Source organism: Monopterus albus, unplaced genomic scaffold, assembly GCF_001952655.1.
Source record: "Monopterus albus unplaced genomic scaffold, M_albus_1.0 scaffold65.1, whole genome shotgun sequence".
Classification (NCBI taxonomy): domain Eukaryota; kingdom Metazoa; phylum Chordata; class Actinopteri; order Synbranchiformes; family Synbranchidae; genus Monopterus; species Monopterus albus.
In genome coordinates this window covers 3,068,747-3,084,350 of record NW_018127945.1, presented here as the reverse complement: position 1 = coordinate 3,084,350, position 15,604 = coordinate 3,068,747, and the positions used below count along the sequence as shown (strand labels likewise).

The 15,604-nt window shown below is 38.8% G+C and overlaps 2 protein-coding genes and 1 non-coding gene across 3 annotated transcripts; 2 read left to right on the top strand and 1 right to left on the bottom strand.

Moving 5' to 3' along the window:
* Nucleotides 1-1,110: 1,110 nt before the first annotated feature.
* trnal-cag (transfer RNA leucine (anticodon CAG)) lies at nt 1,111-1,193 on the top strand. The gene has a single exon. It is a non-coding gene; the product is annotated as a tRNA-Leu (tRNA).
* A 1,245-nt stretch (nt 1,194-2,438) lies between these two features.
* pllp (plasmolipin) lies at nt 2,439-10,678 on the top strand. Its single transcript, XM_020604283.1, has 4 exons — nt 2,439-2,603; nt 7,292-7,465; nt 8,262-8,378; nt 9,304-10,678. Exons 1-4 carry the CDS (start codon nt 2,439-2,441, stop codon nt 9,409-9,411), a joined length of 564 nt encoding a protein of 187 aa, XP_020459939.1. The 3' UTR covers nt 9,412-10,678.
* A 140-nt stretch (nt 10,679-10,818) lies between these two features.
* Nucleotides 10,819-15,370, bottom strand: arl2bp (ADP-ribosylation factor-like 2 binding protein). Its single transcript, XM_020604471.1, has 7 exons — nt 15,267-15,370; nt 14,682-14,751; nt 13,620-13,681; nt 13,106-13,212; nt 12,828-12,913; nt 12,531-12,627; nt 10,819-11,768 (listed from the first exon to the last, which is right to left on the bottom strand). The coding sequence occupies exons 1-7, from the start codon at nt 15,364-15,366 to the stop codon at nt 11,685-11,687; spliced, it is 606 nt and encodes a 201-aa protein (XP_020460127.1). The 5' UTR covers nt 15,367-15,370; the 3' UTR covers nt 10,819-11,684.
* Nucleotides 15,371-15,604: the final 234 nt, after the last annotated feature.

Genomic DNA, 15,604 nt, shown 5'->3' with positions numbered 1-15,604 from the left:
TGCGCGATGCTTTTCAAATGACCAAGTCAAATTGATTTACCTGCGCACACACACACACACACACACACAAAATATATGTATGAATGAGTGTTCTGACTCGTGTGTCAGAAAAGACAAGATCTCAGACTGGCTGGCCTGCATGTCAATCAAGTAGCAAATGCCATAGGGAGGATGGATGATAGGCTACAGTATATATGAATGATTATCACTTTATGCTTTTCCCGTTAGGGGCTGTCACAGCGAATCGTCACACTGACCATTCGCATGTTAACATTTGGCACGTGTTTTTACATTCAATTTATTTTTGAATGGCACGCGATCTACCAACACTACCTTTGCGATCGACATATTGGGCGCCCCTGGTCAAGAGCATCTTGACCAGCTGGTATGGCAGCACTACTGCTATGGACCACAAGCACCTGCAGAGAGTGGTAAAGACTGTGGAGAAGATCACTGTCATATAGAGGTTTATGCGAACATGCACTGTAAACCTTTGCATACGGCAGTTTCACGTCATGGTGTTACGTTCCGGCACAAAAAACTGATTTACGACAGGTAGAGAAGCTGCACAACAGCATGTTGTTGTTACCGTTCTGATAATAAAGCCGAGTTACTGCACAATCACCACTCGATCATTTTACAATCACCAGGACTCCACTGCCCTCTCTGCAGAGCATTTACCACCGCAGGGTGCGTAGGAAAGCTGCCTCCATCCTCAAAAAAGTCGAAAGTTCTTTCAAGTATTGACTGAACTCCACAATCACAAAATTCATCAGAAAGGGCCAGTTAGCCAAATCATCACACATCATCAAGAAGAGTATTTTTTCATAACAATGTTTTGTATGAGTCGCAGCAATCCAATTCTCCTTGTGCTCGGTGTCTTTATGACTTGTCTGATAAGCCCGTTTCAGAAATCAAGCTGACAACAGCAGAAGTACCAGCAGAGGGAAGAAGCGAGCTATGTTCATAGACGGACCGCTGTTAAGGCCGAGTCACTATACAGACAACTACCAATAGTATAGTCAAATAGAAAGAATATTACAACTATATGAAGAACTCGTTTGTCATTTTATTTATTTAATAAAAGGTTTTTAAATGTGCGTGTTGTAGGTCAGGATGGCCGAGCGGTCTAAGGCGCTGCGTTCAGGTCGCAGTCTCCTCTGGAGGCGTGGGTTCGAATCCCACTTCTGACAGAATCTTTTCGTCCACTAAAGTGAAGCATACTTCACACCAGAAACATCCCCACCACTTTCTTCAGATAGGACATACTTCGACACACATGATAATCACAAAACAACAACAAAAATGCAACTTTGACCCTCAGCAGAACAGAACAAGGAAATAAATACAATCAACCTGAATCAACTATAAAATGTGAAAACATGATGGCATGTTAACAGTATTTATTGTAATTACCTGGGGTGAAGCTAGTTTGAATTGCTTTATATACTAAACCTTTAATACCATATTTTTAAATCTGAAAAGTACTCGTATATATAATTCTATAATAAATGTAGTGGTGTAAAATGTACAATATTTGTCTCTGAAAGGCAGTTAAATAGTTAAATATATATAGTTATTTCCAATACTTATGTACTGTGTGTGTATCTATTGTGTGTTTAATTAATGTAATGTGAAATGATGGTTGTTTTATTATTTTTACTTGCGATTTTCTATTATTTTGAACTTTTGTAGTTTGAAATGAAGTGAAACAATAACAACAGCAACAACATTAATGCTTGAAAGTTTCCATCCACAGAGAGCAGTGTTCCGCACAGTATAATTAAGTGTAGCTTCACTGCTCCAGTAACAACCAGTTTTACTATGAAACACCAGCTCACAAATTTTGTCTCAGTGTTGTTTTGGATCCGTTGCTTGTAAGATTCTGAGTTAAAGCACACTTTGTCTTATCAAGATACATGTGAAGGACATGTGCATACATATGAAAACAAAAAAAGCAGATATTCACTAAGAGAAACATTCACCCCAAGAGGGTGTCACTAGATCATTTTTGTGTGTGTGTGTGTGTCAGAGAGAGAGAGAGAGGTGTGGAGAAACTCATACACCACCTCCACCATTAGACACCTGTCCTGGGTGGAGACAGTGACTGCTGAATATCTGAACTGGGATGTTTCCCTGGAGGGCTCTTCTATAACTCTTTGAACTTTTTTTAACATTAAAAACATTGCATGTTTGTTTTTGGACATGTGGATTTTAATTTGGAGATCAGGTTGTTGCTACTGCCACCATTACATGTAGTTGATGGTTACTGATCCCCAACATTCACGGTATCCAGGATATCTTTTCGGAGGAGTGAAAACTTCTGTAGGAGTTTTTCCATCAAAGACTTTAATTCTGAGACTGAATCAAGGCTTTAAGGAGTCTGTTGTCTTTGCAGCTGTTTCTGAGGCACCCATCTTCTGACAGGCTGTGTGATCATGGCAGACTTCCCATCCAAAGTTGACACGATGACCAGCTCCCCCCAGGCCCAGAGCTCGCATCACAGGGGCAACAGCCTCCAAGGGCTGGCTGCTGATATCACCATGATGATGAATAGGCCCTTTGTTCGAAGCATCCCAGCCATCCTTATGATAGCTGAAATAGTATGTACCAGAGTGCTTCTGTTTTTATTTTATTCATCTCTGTTTTAATTGCTTTCAGCTCTGCTCTGTTCAGTACGGTAGACTTCTGCTCTGTTGCTTTCTATTCTGTCTCCGTCAAGCACATTATGACTCAAACCATAGCCAAACCAGATTATTAAGGAATAAGGCTGGTGAAATTCAGTATTTTGTAAGTTTGATAAATAGCTCATGTTATATTTATTATTAAGGATGAGTTAAAGACAAGCTACACTAAAAGTGTTGCACTGCAGTCAACATTACTGTATCACTAGATAAAAGTATTTGTATATCTGCAAGCTTAATCTACTGCCACAGGAATTTGAATGCATGTCACAAAGCTTCAACTTATGAACAACACGTAGCTGTCAACAAAAGCATGGCTGTCTCTGGTCAAAGCCAAAACCTAAAACCTACAAAGTGCAGTCTTATCTCAGCACCTGTGGTGCTAATGAAATACCAGAAATAATCCTGTGGCTTGGCGAACTGAAGCTGATGGATTTTATCAAGCAGCATAGTTTCTGTCTTGCTTGGCAGCATGCACACACTCATGGCTGCTCATTTCAGGGGCTGGCATAGAGACCTGAAAATGACATTGATACGCATGTATGTTTATTATGAGATAAAACCTGATTGTGAGAGACGGCAGAGCAGGTTTGCTACATTAACCAGTAATGAACTTTAGCTTGGACTCATTTGATGTATTTGCACTACACTTTGCCCACACAGAGGACATGTGATTGGCTGGATGACTGACAAGTGCAGGAGATCTTTGTCCCCTGGAGAACCCAGCCCCTTCCTGACCCCCCACCCCCCATTATCACACTCAGTATAGCCTTCAAGGGCAGAGGGACCACTATGAATGTTCATTCTGTATATGACTAGACTCTTAAATGTTTGTCACCTCTCAGTGCTTTATGAGTTGCTAACTTTACTGGGTTTTGATTGTGCTGTAGCAGTAGGATCAGGTAGGTAGAAGTCAGCAAAAGTGTAGTACTTTTATTGTTTTATTAAAACTGGTAAAGTTTGTGATGTGTGGTAGGTAACTCAGTAAGTACATGGCTAATTAAATGACTCTATAATATTAAACTTCATAGGGATATTTTACAAATGACAAGTACAGATGGTGTCTCTTCAAGCCAAACATTCAAGTATATCAACAGCAACCTTCTCCTATAATATAGTGTTTTTCAACCATGTGTGTGTGGATAAACAGGCTTTCATTACAAGTTGTCCCAGTGTGAATAAATCAGCAACACTAAGCTAACTTGACAGCACCAGATCCATTATGTTCGTTCACCACCTATTCGCTGACTTTGTCAGTTGTTTGGTGCTGTGCAGGTGGTGTACACTGTGGCCACAAGTCTTCTGGTGTTTGTTAAGTTCTTGTTGATCAAACTGTTAAAACATAGAAGGCAGAGAACAGTTATAAAATCAACAAAATGACTCAGTATATTCAGTTACACAACTTTGATCTAAAGCTTGCTAACTTTAGAAGTCATTAGCAAAAAATAGTTGATGACAAATTCTCCTGGAAATCTCATATCAGATATGTTCAGCACAAAATAGCAAAAAATATATCGATATTGGCAAGGGTTAGATATGTTTTGGACGGGAAAGCACTACGCATTTTGTATTCTTCATTGATTTTACCATACTTAGAGTATGGCGTTGAAAACTGGGGAAATACATACAAAAGCTCACTTCAACCATTGTATATATTACAAAAAAGAGTGATAAGAATTGTGCATAAGATGGGGTATAGGGATCACACCAATGGAGCGTTCATACAGTCTAAATTGTTAAACTTTTTGGTTTAGTGGGTTATAAGACTGCTGTGTTTATGTATAAAGCCAGGAACAATTTATTACCTGGTGGAATTCAAAAACTATTTAATGAAAGGGAAGGGGGATACAATTTAAGGGGTCAGTTAAATTATAAATTTCATGCTATACGTACAACCAAAAAAAGATTTTGTATTTCCATAAGTGGGGTAAAACTATGGAATAATTTAAGTGTGGACATAAAAAATAGTAATAGAATTGACGAGTTTAAACATAAATATAAAGGTATGTGTCAATCAAGATATATGCAAGAACAGGCTCAATGATTAATTAGATGGAACATTGTGGGTGTGGTGTATGAATGTTAATACTCTGTAATAATTCTTTAATATATTACTTGTGTGGTGTAGAAGAGAATTATTTACTGCTTGCAAACCAATGATGTAAGATGATGTCATGGGGTAGGACTGGATAAGTCTGACTTCTTCCTACTCCATTCAAGCATGTCCTAGGTATAAGCACATTGATATTGGATTAGCATTTGTTGGATATGTGTAAAATTATGTGTGTTGACATATCAACTGTCTTTACATGCTTGAAAGAATAAATCAAATCAAATCAAATCATATACTATTCATATCAGCTAAAATAACACTAGCAATAAAACCTTTGAGGGAAAAGAGTAGAATTTACATGCTTGAAAGAATAAATCAAGAGTAGAGCACAGGTGCAGTGTATTACTAATTCATTTGTAAGAGTATGAGTGGCTTTTGGTGACTATGTAATGAAGATTAAAACTGTTAATATCATTGTTCTATTTAGAGGAGATTAATTTTAAGTGGAGATAAGTGGGTTATTTGAGTTGGACCTGACTCAGCCATGCTATGAGTAAATATCAGGAGGGACCAGCCATGTTTTGAGAGCGTGTGATGCTCTAAAGTACCTGGGAATATCTTGGCAAACACGGTCTCCTGCAGTTACTGTGCCCAATACACTATGGTGTATTCTCAAACAAGGCATTTAGGTCCAAGCAGCTTATACTATATTGTTCATCTCTCATATCAGATTGGATGTAACTGGGAAAATGTGAAATTGGCACTTAATAGAAATAATAAGTCTGCACAGTGAACTGAATAAATCAAGGCTGAAAATTGTACAATGTCACCACTATAGTTATGATTCTGGTGCATTGTAATTTCAGTCTGGTCTCTGGCTGTTTTTGTGTGGGTTTGGTTCTGGTGGTAGCGTTAAAAATGTCTTACATAGCTGATCTGCCAACTTCTGGGCAGTCTGATCCAAAATGAGTGAGAGGACTATGTTGATTAACCTGGGTGGAGTTTTCTCATTTTGCTACTTTGGATTAATGCTTACGGCAATTATTTCATAATTGCACAAAATATTTCTAAATACCAGTAAATTAAACTGTGAATCATGGGTAGCACTCAGCAGTTTAAATTCCATGATGTATGCAACCCAGAATATACTGTATATCCATTCAGTTTTAAGTCAAACGTAAGTCAACGTCCTGCCAGCTTGAAGCAGCAACATCAGTACTGATTTGCAGCAGTAAGATATAAATGTTGTGCAGGTGTACAACTAGAAAATAAAGCGGTTTAGTGCATTTTGTCAATAAGAGTGTGTATAATATACTGCATTATAAAGGTTTGTTTGCTTTTATAGACTTAGCCTGAGCTTCAACAAACAGACCTAGGCTAGATTTTCAGTATTATCTCTCTGTGTGTGTGTGTGTGTGTGTGCGCTTTTTAAAAATATATGAAATGTAATATTTTAAAATATTTTTTACATTTTCAGATCTGCATTAACATGTAACACAAGTTGGAATACAGTGAGCTGTTGGGGGGTGCGTGATTTCTGGACTTGTATGGTGCCCTCATTGTCTTTGATGTCCAGCTCTGCTCATCAACAGCCTTTTGTCCCACACATGACATTTGTGCACTGCAGAAAGAGTAAAAAACACACAAAAAAGAAGAAAATGAAGAAAAAGCTGGCATTCAGGAGTGGAACACGCAAACATGTCTGCCTCAGAGGGCGCCATGATAGCAGCTGATAAAAAACATCAAATTAAATTTCGCTGTTTTAGCTAAAAGCTCTGAAAACCCACTGCCAAGCACTAAACAGCAGACAAGTTAGCAAGCAGCTGGTGAACAAAGTGGAATATTTAGCAGCTCATGAGCTGATAATTTCATTAAGAGCTGGTGAATACAAATACAGAGCTAAAAGTAAATATTGGGCTTACACTGACCTGAAATATAACTCCAAAAATTGCTAATGTTACTGTGTGTTGCCTCTGTGTGTAGTTAAATATAGCTAAATACAGCTAGCTGTTTACTAGCATGTTAGCCATATTAACTTGGTAAGTTGTTGTGTTTACAGCATTCTGCAGTGCTCTTGGGCAGCCCAAATAAAATATAAATGCATAATACAAGTTTAAAAGACAGACGCAGACTGCTTCACTTCAAGTTTAGTATTTTTAGACAGAAAAAGGCTGATGAATTTTATCCATCTCTTACACTGGGGTCAAGGGATCACTTCACAGCTAGCATGGACAAGAGGAATGATTACAATGACCAGCAATGCTTTTGATTTGTACAGTGAGGGGGCATGTGGGGAAATATATGAACTTGTCCTTTAACAGTTACATTAGGATGTCATAATGTGAGGCAGAGGCTAGTTGTCACCGGTGTGATCTCATTTTCACGTATGGGTAATTAATTATATTCATGTTTAAAATGTCCACATTTCTTTATTTTGCAATTTGAATATTTTATTCTTATTTTTTATGTAGTCTGTTTTTCTTTGAGCAGTTTTACTTTATCTCTGTCTTCTTCTTAGTTGGTCTTTCCTGTTTTCTCTCCCTCACCACTCTAGGTTTTTGGGCTGTTCCAGTGGGCATTGATAGCCAGTGCCACCTACATGGTGGTACCAGCATACGGCTGGGTGTTATTTGTGGCCATCACACTGTGGATCACCACCACAATCCTTTTCTTCATGATCCTGTTCGATGCCCAGGAAAAGCTCACCGCTGTCCCCTGGCCCCTGACGGTAGGGAGGTTAATGTGCTTTTATTTTGTTGTTTCTGAACTTAAAATGCCTGGAAACATGATTTCAAGTCTTAAGTATAGCAACAAAGTCAAAGTTTGAAAATTATGTTCTTTACTTGACACTTTTTTGGCCACTTCAAAGAAGTGAAAAGAACAGACAGAAATTTGTCATGTGAATTCATTCAAAGCAAGTAGCCAGTATGCTCACATAGGAGCCCATCATCCATTATCTGTACCACTTGAGGGTCACAAGAGGGCTTGAGTCAATCTCAGCTGACAATGTGTAAGAGGTCACCAGTCTACCACAGGACTGACACATTGAGACAGCAACTCACATTAATACCTACTTTAGAGTCGCCAGCCACCTTAACTTGCTTATCTTTGGAGTGTGGGAGGGAGCTGGAGAAACCCCACACAGGCATGGATAGAACATGCAGATTCCATACAGAAAAGCAAGGTTCAATGTAAGGTTCAATCGCAGAACATTCTAGCTGTGAGGCAACAGTGCTAACCACTGCACTGCCAGGAGTAAAAAAAAAAACAGATGAAAAAACATGTTCCGGGCCTTTAAAGTGATGCTATCTGCTTTGTGCTGTCCTTTGCAGTAAAAAGATCTTAGAACATTTAGTCATGAAAATTCATTTGTGAAGTGGTGCATAGTGTTATGCATGTTATGAAAGACTCCGAAACAAGGAGCAGAACAGAAAAGATTCAGAAAAGCTGGTGAAGGTCAAGCGGAACAAGCGGAAAGGAAAGGCTCCAAGGAAATGTGGCTAATGTTTCTCCTCTTCTGCTAGGTGATGTTGTACCACGGCATAGCCACAGTCCTCTATCTGTCCGCCTTCCTGGCCAACGCAATATCTGTCCAGCCTTTCTATAAAAGCTATTATTATGGTCATATGGCAGCTGCTGCAGTAAGTTACCTGACACTGCTCCCACTTACTCACATGCAAAGAACTGGTTAAATATGCAAGAAAGATTGCACTCTGATATGGCCATTGTGTTGTTAAAACTCTAGGCCTGGAGAGTCATTCAGTCATATGTTCACTAAGTCATCCATGCATTTTACAGGTTTACTCTCCCTCTACTCATCTCATTCTCATAACTCTTTGGCTAGGTGTGTTTCTGATAGTATGTTTATTTATCAGGCTGTGGTCACACTACTGAAACCTGAGGAAGTGGGAGAGGCAGAATAAGACAAAGGGTGCAGTTTTCTTATGGCTCATGATTAAGGAGCTTGTCATGTGTTTGAAAGTACTTTGTTTGGTATCTTTGTACCATGGCTACCACTCACTCACTCCTCCCCTCTGCTGTTTAAAGGGATCAGTGTTTCATTTAAATTCAAAACACAGATCTGAGGCAGATGCATATCAGCAGCTATGGGAAAGTTATGTGTATGTGTAAGACAAAAAAAAACTAAACAAAAAAAGGCAACTATCAGAAAATGCAGGATTGACATACTGTTTTACAGTTTCTTGCACAAGCTGAAGTGCAGGCAAATTTACAGCTACAGTAGCATTTAACACACATACAAGGCCCTGGCCCCCATCCTATCACAGTCTCTTATCAGCTACATTTTATTGCCTTTGAGGCACAGCAGTCAGAATGCAGCTACCAGGGATAATGGCCCATTAGCACACTATTTCAGCTGTTAAATCACAGGCACCTGCAATCTTTATAGACATGAATACATAAAGATGCGAATTTATCTTTGACTTCTGTCAGCTGTTGAAGATTTCAGACCTTTGCTCTGCTTCCTGAAACCATTTCAGCATCGAAATTGTCTGTCCTTTCTCCTTTTCACCTCCTGACATGGTCCCTGTCCATCTGGCTGTCCAGTTCTTTGGTGCTGTCGTGACCGTGGCTTATGGTGCCAATGCTTTCTTCTCCTATTTGCACTGGAGGGGAGATGGAGGGAATGCTGCCACCACCACGGTGCTGACCTAGGACTCAAACCTGTGATACCACTCCTGGGAAAAGACTTCCTTGTGTTTTCAATTCCTCAAGACACTGTAGCTGTTCAGATAGTCTAGTGCTGATACTCAACCTTCAGCACACTGTCACTTAGCAACCAAAATCCTGGCCTTGACCTAACCCCAGAACATACAGTCTCCATATGATACTTTTCAGGTCAGCTCAACAGGCTTACACAGAACACAGCATCAAAATAAGTGGATCATAAACACAAATGTGGCAATTGACAGGATATCTCAACAACACACCATCAACCCAATATTTCCTTGAAGGAGGAAGTGAATTGCACTGAGGCCTCACATTCAGACCATCCTAATGCTTATATGGATGGAATAGACTTCATACACACATTTTATATCATTCTAGTCAGAGCACTACTGTATATAGTTACTAACACCTCCAGGCTGAAAGTAGCAAGATAGCAGTGAAGTATACTTTTCAACATGTCAGACTCCTACTTTAAAATAAGATCATCCCCATAGAGCTTGGGCGAAATTTGAATTGGAAGAAAAGAAATTTGAATTGCAGTGTAAATTCAGTTATTTGTTCATATTCTGATTAACATATTCTACCACTTTCATAGATCCTGATTAGCCTATACCAGAAAATGTGAAATATGTGGATGTTTGATACCATGAGGTCCATTTTCATGAATTAGTTTGATTAAAAGACCCCATATCAGCACAAAATAAGATGCATACAGGTTCTTGTATTATTGCTGCCTCACAGCTAGGAGAGGAAAGATCACATTTGCACCATGGAGTGTAAAATGTTTCCATTCATTTGTCAATGTGGCATCTGAGAGGGAGAAAGAATAGATCACAAGAACCTTTGACAAACCTGACAGCTCAAACTTTGACACCAAAGACTTTGATTTTAAACGTTCAGTAGTATAGAACAGTATGTCTAGGTCTGTTATCCATCAAGGAGCGACATGAAGAAAAATAATTATTGAAATATGAAAAATATTTTTTCTTTACAGAGTGTGGTGTTACTCCCATAAAGTGACACAGCAGCAGAGGAGGCTATGACTGCTGGCATAGTGTCTGTGTCCTGCAAAAATCGGTTTTGATTCCCTTTGCTGAATAGTCAGATGACATTTCACATGCTCTCACAGAAACACATTAACCCCATGTAGACAGACCCAAAACACAAACAAAATTAGAAACACATAGTACATTCTAAACATTTTGTAAGGCTGTGAAGATGCAGTATTCCTGCAGGACATAACTTCTTTTAGATTCACATATTGTAGAGGTATGCAGCATGTTTATATGAAACACTGCTCAGCTCCAGTTGTATTGTATGTGCCACCAGACCTCTTGTACAATTAAGCACTTGGTGATTTCAGTGTCAGGTTTTGTCTGATTTATTTCAAAACATCTTTTTACTAACAAAAGTGGTATCAACTGTATTTCAGCAGTGACATAAATACACCTTTGCAATCAAAATGGTTATGTTAAGACAAATAGAAAACACTTTGACACTGCTGAAAACTATACTGTAAATCTTATTTCTAAATGCAGATACACACAAACACACAACTGCTATATACATTAACATTCACAGGCACAAAACTCAGTCAAACTGACCAAATAATTTAGAATTTCATAAAACATGTTAGCTCTGCTATTCTTCTCTTATGAGAAAACAAACCAGACAAAGAGAGCAACTTCACACATGCACTCATATCCAACGTTGTGCACCAGTCGATAAGGGATCTGTTGATGCCTGTCAAATAAGAATCAGGAGGCTGAGTTGAAAATACAAGCATCAGTCTTGTGCCGGCACCAATTTTTTGGTTCCAACTCCTCAACTAGGCAGAGCTTGTAACTGCTAAATTCAAATAAACATATATGTGGATAAGAGGAAGATTGTAGATTAGGCCTCACACATACCAACAAATTCCAGTTTGAGAGTTTTGAATATTTCAAGCGGTTGTTATGTCCAGTGCAGTGGTTGGGGAGTAGAAGAAAGTCAAGACCTTCCATCTACACTCTTTAATTACAGAGAGGCTTTTAAACACACATGCCAACCCACTTGCCACATAAAACACAGACGAATGCATATAAGTATACATTTGTCATTAGAGGCCATTTGTGCACATCCTGTAGACTGATGGGTGAGAGTATCCTGAAGCCTGTCATCACAAACATCACTGGCCACAAGCTAAAATCTTTCTCAAGGCTCATGGACAAAATCTGACATGACCACATAGAGTAAGAGGCAATTCAAGTGTGTGGGTGTCACTGTGATAGTCCGGATCCTGCAGGGATCAGAGATGTGACCACCAGTCCCTGGCCCAGGTCCAGACCTCGGCCCTCCTTCTCCTACAAACACACAGATTCACACAGCCACTATTACAGCAAAGCACTTCAGTTCATGTATATTTTAATAGTGTATTATAATTGGACTGGGGCTATGTTTATATTTGCTATCTTTCTTTAAGAGCTACAATTCACTACATATATTTTTGTTGTTTATGACAGGTGATAGTGCCGTGCAGCCTGTGTACAGCTTGTGCAAAAAAGACATTTAGGAACAATGTGGTTCAAGAAACATACAGAGAAGTCTCCGGGTTTTGGATCAAAACAAACCTTTCTATTTTTATTTTCACTTTATGTCTTGACTGATTTTATTTTAGTTTTAATACTTATTGTTTTTAATGCTCTTAATGTTTCTTTTTGACTATGTCAATTTGCCTATGTGAACTGCCTCTGTGTATGAAATGTGCTATATAAATAAAGTTGCCTCGCCCCGCCTGTGACTGTGTCACACTGTACCACATTATAAAGTGTAACCTTGTGTACATAGTAATAGAACATCAAATAAACCTTCAGTCAATTGTCTACTGTACCTGAAGGTTTGCTGGCTTCATTTACAAGATGGATTTAATTAAATGGACCTTGAGGCAACACCACAGAGACCAGTTCATAAGCATGAAGTATAACATCAACTGTCAATACGCTCACTTGAAAAGGGAGAAAATTCCATATGACCAATTTAAAAACCTGTTATTTGTTGGCATAAATTCTGTTGGGATTCTCAGTGAAGTCAGATTTAAAGATTTTTCAGGCTTCCAGAAAACTCACTGCTCTGTACTCCAGAAACATCTCCTTGAAGGCCATGAAGTCAGTGAATGTCAGCAACATGTCAAAAATGTCAGTGGAGACCTCCTCTTTGTGGTGCCTGCACATGAAAGATAAACACACCATCAATCTGATCATATGGTCAGTGTACTCATGTGCCACCTAGTGGTCTGCTGCAAAATAATATTTGTTAGAAGTAACACAAACTGGTGTATGAGATAACTGGTTGTTTTCATTGAATTTAAGTGGATGAGTTGCTATAAGCAGAAAACAGGAAGCAGCTGTGATGTCACATCCTACATGAGCAGCTCTATAAACGTATTCATGTTGAAGCTGGGAATCCTCTCCATCAGATGCTGCTCCAGGTGTTTCTCCAGCTGGTCAACCTACACAAAAACAAGTTAATATGAGTTTGGTCTCAGTTTATTTCCACAACTTTTATAGAATTTCAGTAAAAAAAAAAAAAATCCCAATATAGATGAGAGAGTTTGTGCCATACTCCTGAAGGTAATTGTGCATTGACAGATAGTTATATAAAACTGATGATTGTATGTCATATTCCTTGCTCAACAACTCACATATTCATTGAAGATCAGTGTGTAGCTGAGCTTGTTCTCATCAGAGTCATCAAACTCCAGGTAGTGTTTCTCCATGAAGATCTGCTGAAGCTGCTGGAACTCCTCCTCTAAAAGAAGAGTAATGTGTAGACGTGTAGAACATCACACATCTTTACCATCAGTTGATGAAACACTGAAGACTTCCACGTCCTCAGCTGGCTTACACTTACTGCTCTTTTATAATATTTACCCTAAAAGTCTCAAATATTTGTCTCACAGAAAAAAAGACTGATTGAATATGTTGAAGCACTTTAAGAACCTAAATCACAATTTATTTCATACAAACAAGTTGCCTTCATTTTCACACACAAAAAAAAAGCCTGTTCACAAGGATAAGACAGTGACAATCACCTTTCACTGTCACGTTATTGAAAAATTAATCATTCGCAAACAATAGGACTGAAACTTTTTTTTTTGGAAAAGACTGACAAGTACAATAAAGTATTAAAAAAGATGCCTCCATCTCTAGTCCTACCCATGATGATGTCCTCTATGCAGCCAATGACAGCATCAAAAGCAGCATCTGCATCTGAGGAACTGTATGGGGAAAAACAAGCAATAATAAAAGTCACATCACTGAAAGTTTTAATGAATTAGCATCTTAACCTGTTTATCTGAGGTGTAGAAATATTTCACTTTTGTCATGTTGGAGGAGATCATTTCACTGCTGCACTGCCAGCACTTAGTCTACATCTGCCCACTGACAGCTGAGTCATCTGTCATAAGAAACTGACATCAGATGCATCTTTCCTTTGCATCTCTTTGTGTCTTACAATGGGAGGTGACACGGGAGGGGCAGCTGTGGCTCAGGAGGTACAGCGGGTCGTCTCCTAACCGGAGGATTAGCAGTTCGATTCCTTGAGCAAGACAATAAGCTTCCCAGTGTATGGTTGGGAGTGTGAATGGGTGAATGGCCAAATAGTGTGCAAGCGCTTTGAGTGTGCTGCAATGCACAGAAAAGCTATACAAGTACAGTATATCACAGAAGTGAGTACACCCCCTCACATTTTGTAAATATTTAAGTATATCTTTTCATGCGACAACACTGAAGAAATGACACTTGGCTACAATGTAAAGTAGTGAGTCTACAGCTTGTATAACAGTGTAAATGTGCTGTCCCCTCAAAATAACGCAACACACAGCCATTAATGTCTAAACTGCTGGCAACAAAAGTGAGTATGTCACTATCGGTTCATTTATGTTAATTCCAGACCTTTAAGTTTGTCAGGGCTCTACACTAACGTTTATTTTTAGGGGCACTTGTGCTTTTAATTCAAATTTAATGTTTTAAAGTAAAAATGTGCTATATAAATAAATTACCTTGCGACTACCACACACAATGAACATTTCATTAACCTTTACATGTAAGCACCTGTTCTCAGAAAGTAAAAGACACCACAGAGGCCTAAACGGAAATGTTCACATACTGAATTAGCATTTAGAAATCCAAAAGACTTGAACTGTACCACGAATTGCAATTGGCTAAAGAAGGCTTTCAGCCCTACAGTACACTCGACGTGAGCTTCAAACAACCCACCTGGAAATGGCAATGTTTTCTTCATCCATGTCAACCATTTCTACGATGTTCTCTCCACAGCTGCGGACATCTAGAGGAGGGAAGAGGCAGTTTTAGTAACATTTGCTGTTAGTCAAAACCATAGTCTGTAAATAAAACAAAACGGTTAACTAGCAAATGTTAGATTTGACAACAACCGCAATATTGCCGTTTGTCACAAAGCTACGAAATTAAATCTAACAAGTTTTGCTTGTTACTTACTGAATAATAACGCCACGCTAGTTAGCAGACTGGCTAAGTAGTTAAAGGTTAGCTAACAGCTAAACACATGTTGCGTTTGAGTGAACTGTCAGGATTTGTTAGCTACACTTCAGAATCAGAATTAGAATCTGCTTTATTGGCCAGGTGTGTCGGACACACAAGGAATTTGACTCTGGTACAGCTCAACGTGCATGTACATATCCAACGTGCATGTACATATCCCCATGCAAGGCGCAAGTAAACAGTAAACCAACATGAGGTTGTGTAGTTTTCCGAGTTAAAAGTATTACTCTGCATCTTTCTTAAGCTACAATAATGTTAGTAAAATAAATTAAATTGACTTACTTCGTCCCTGAATGTCCATATTGTTTGAATAAATCGTTGACGTGCTTTGTAAATAGGGAACGTATTGTTGTTTCCAAGGAAACGGTGAACGTCTGTACATCCCGTCCGGTAGACCCAAAGTCTATGCACATTGGTTCCTACCTGAGGACATACAGTATCAATGGGTTTATGGAAAAGAGACACGGTTCTTAATTATTCACTCTATTTACTCTCTTGAAAGAGGCAACTCTTACTTACAGGATGTCACAAAGTTTGCTTGCTCTTTGTACTGAATTGTGTCTTAAATAAGCTTGGCTGTGATCCAGTTATTTCAAGAGATACAATACATACATATGAAG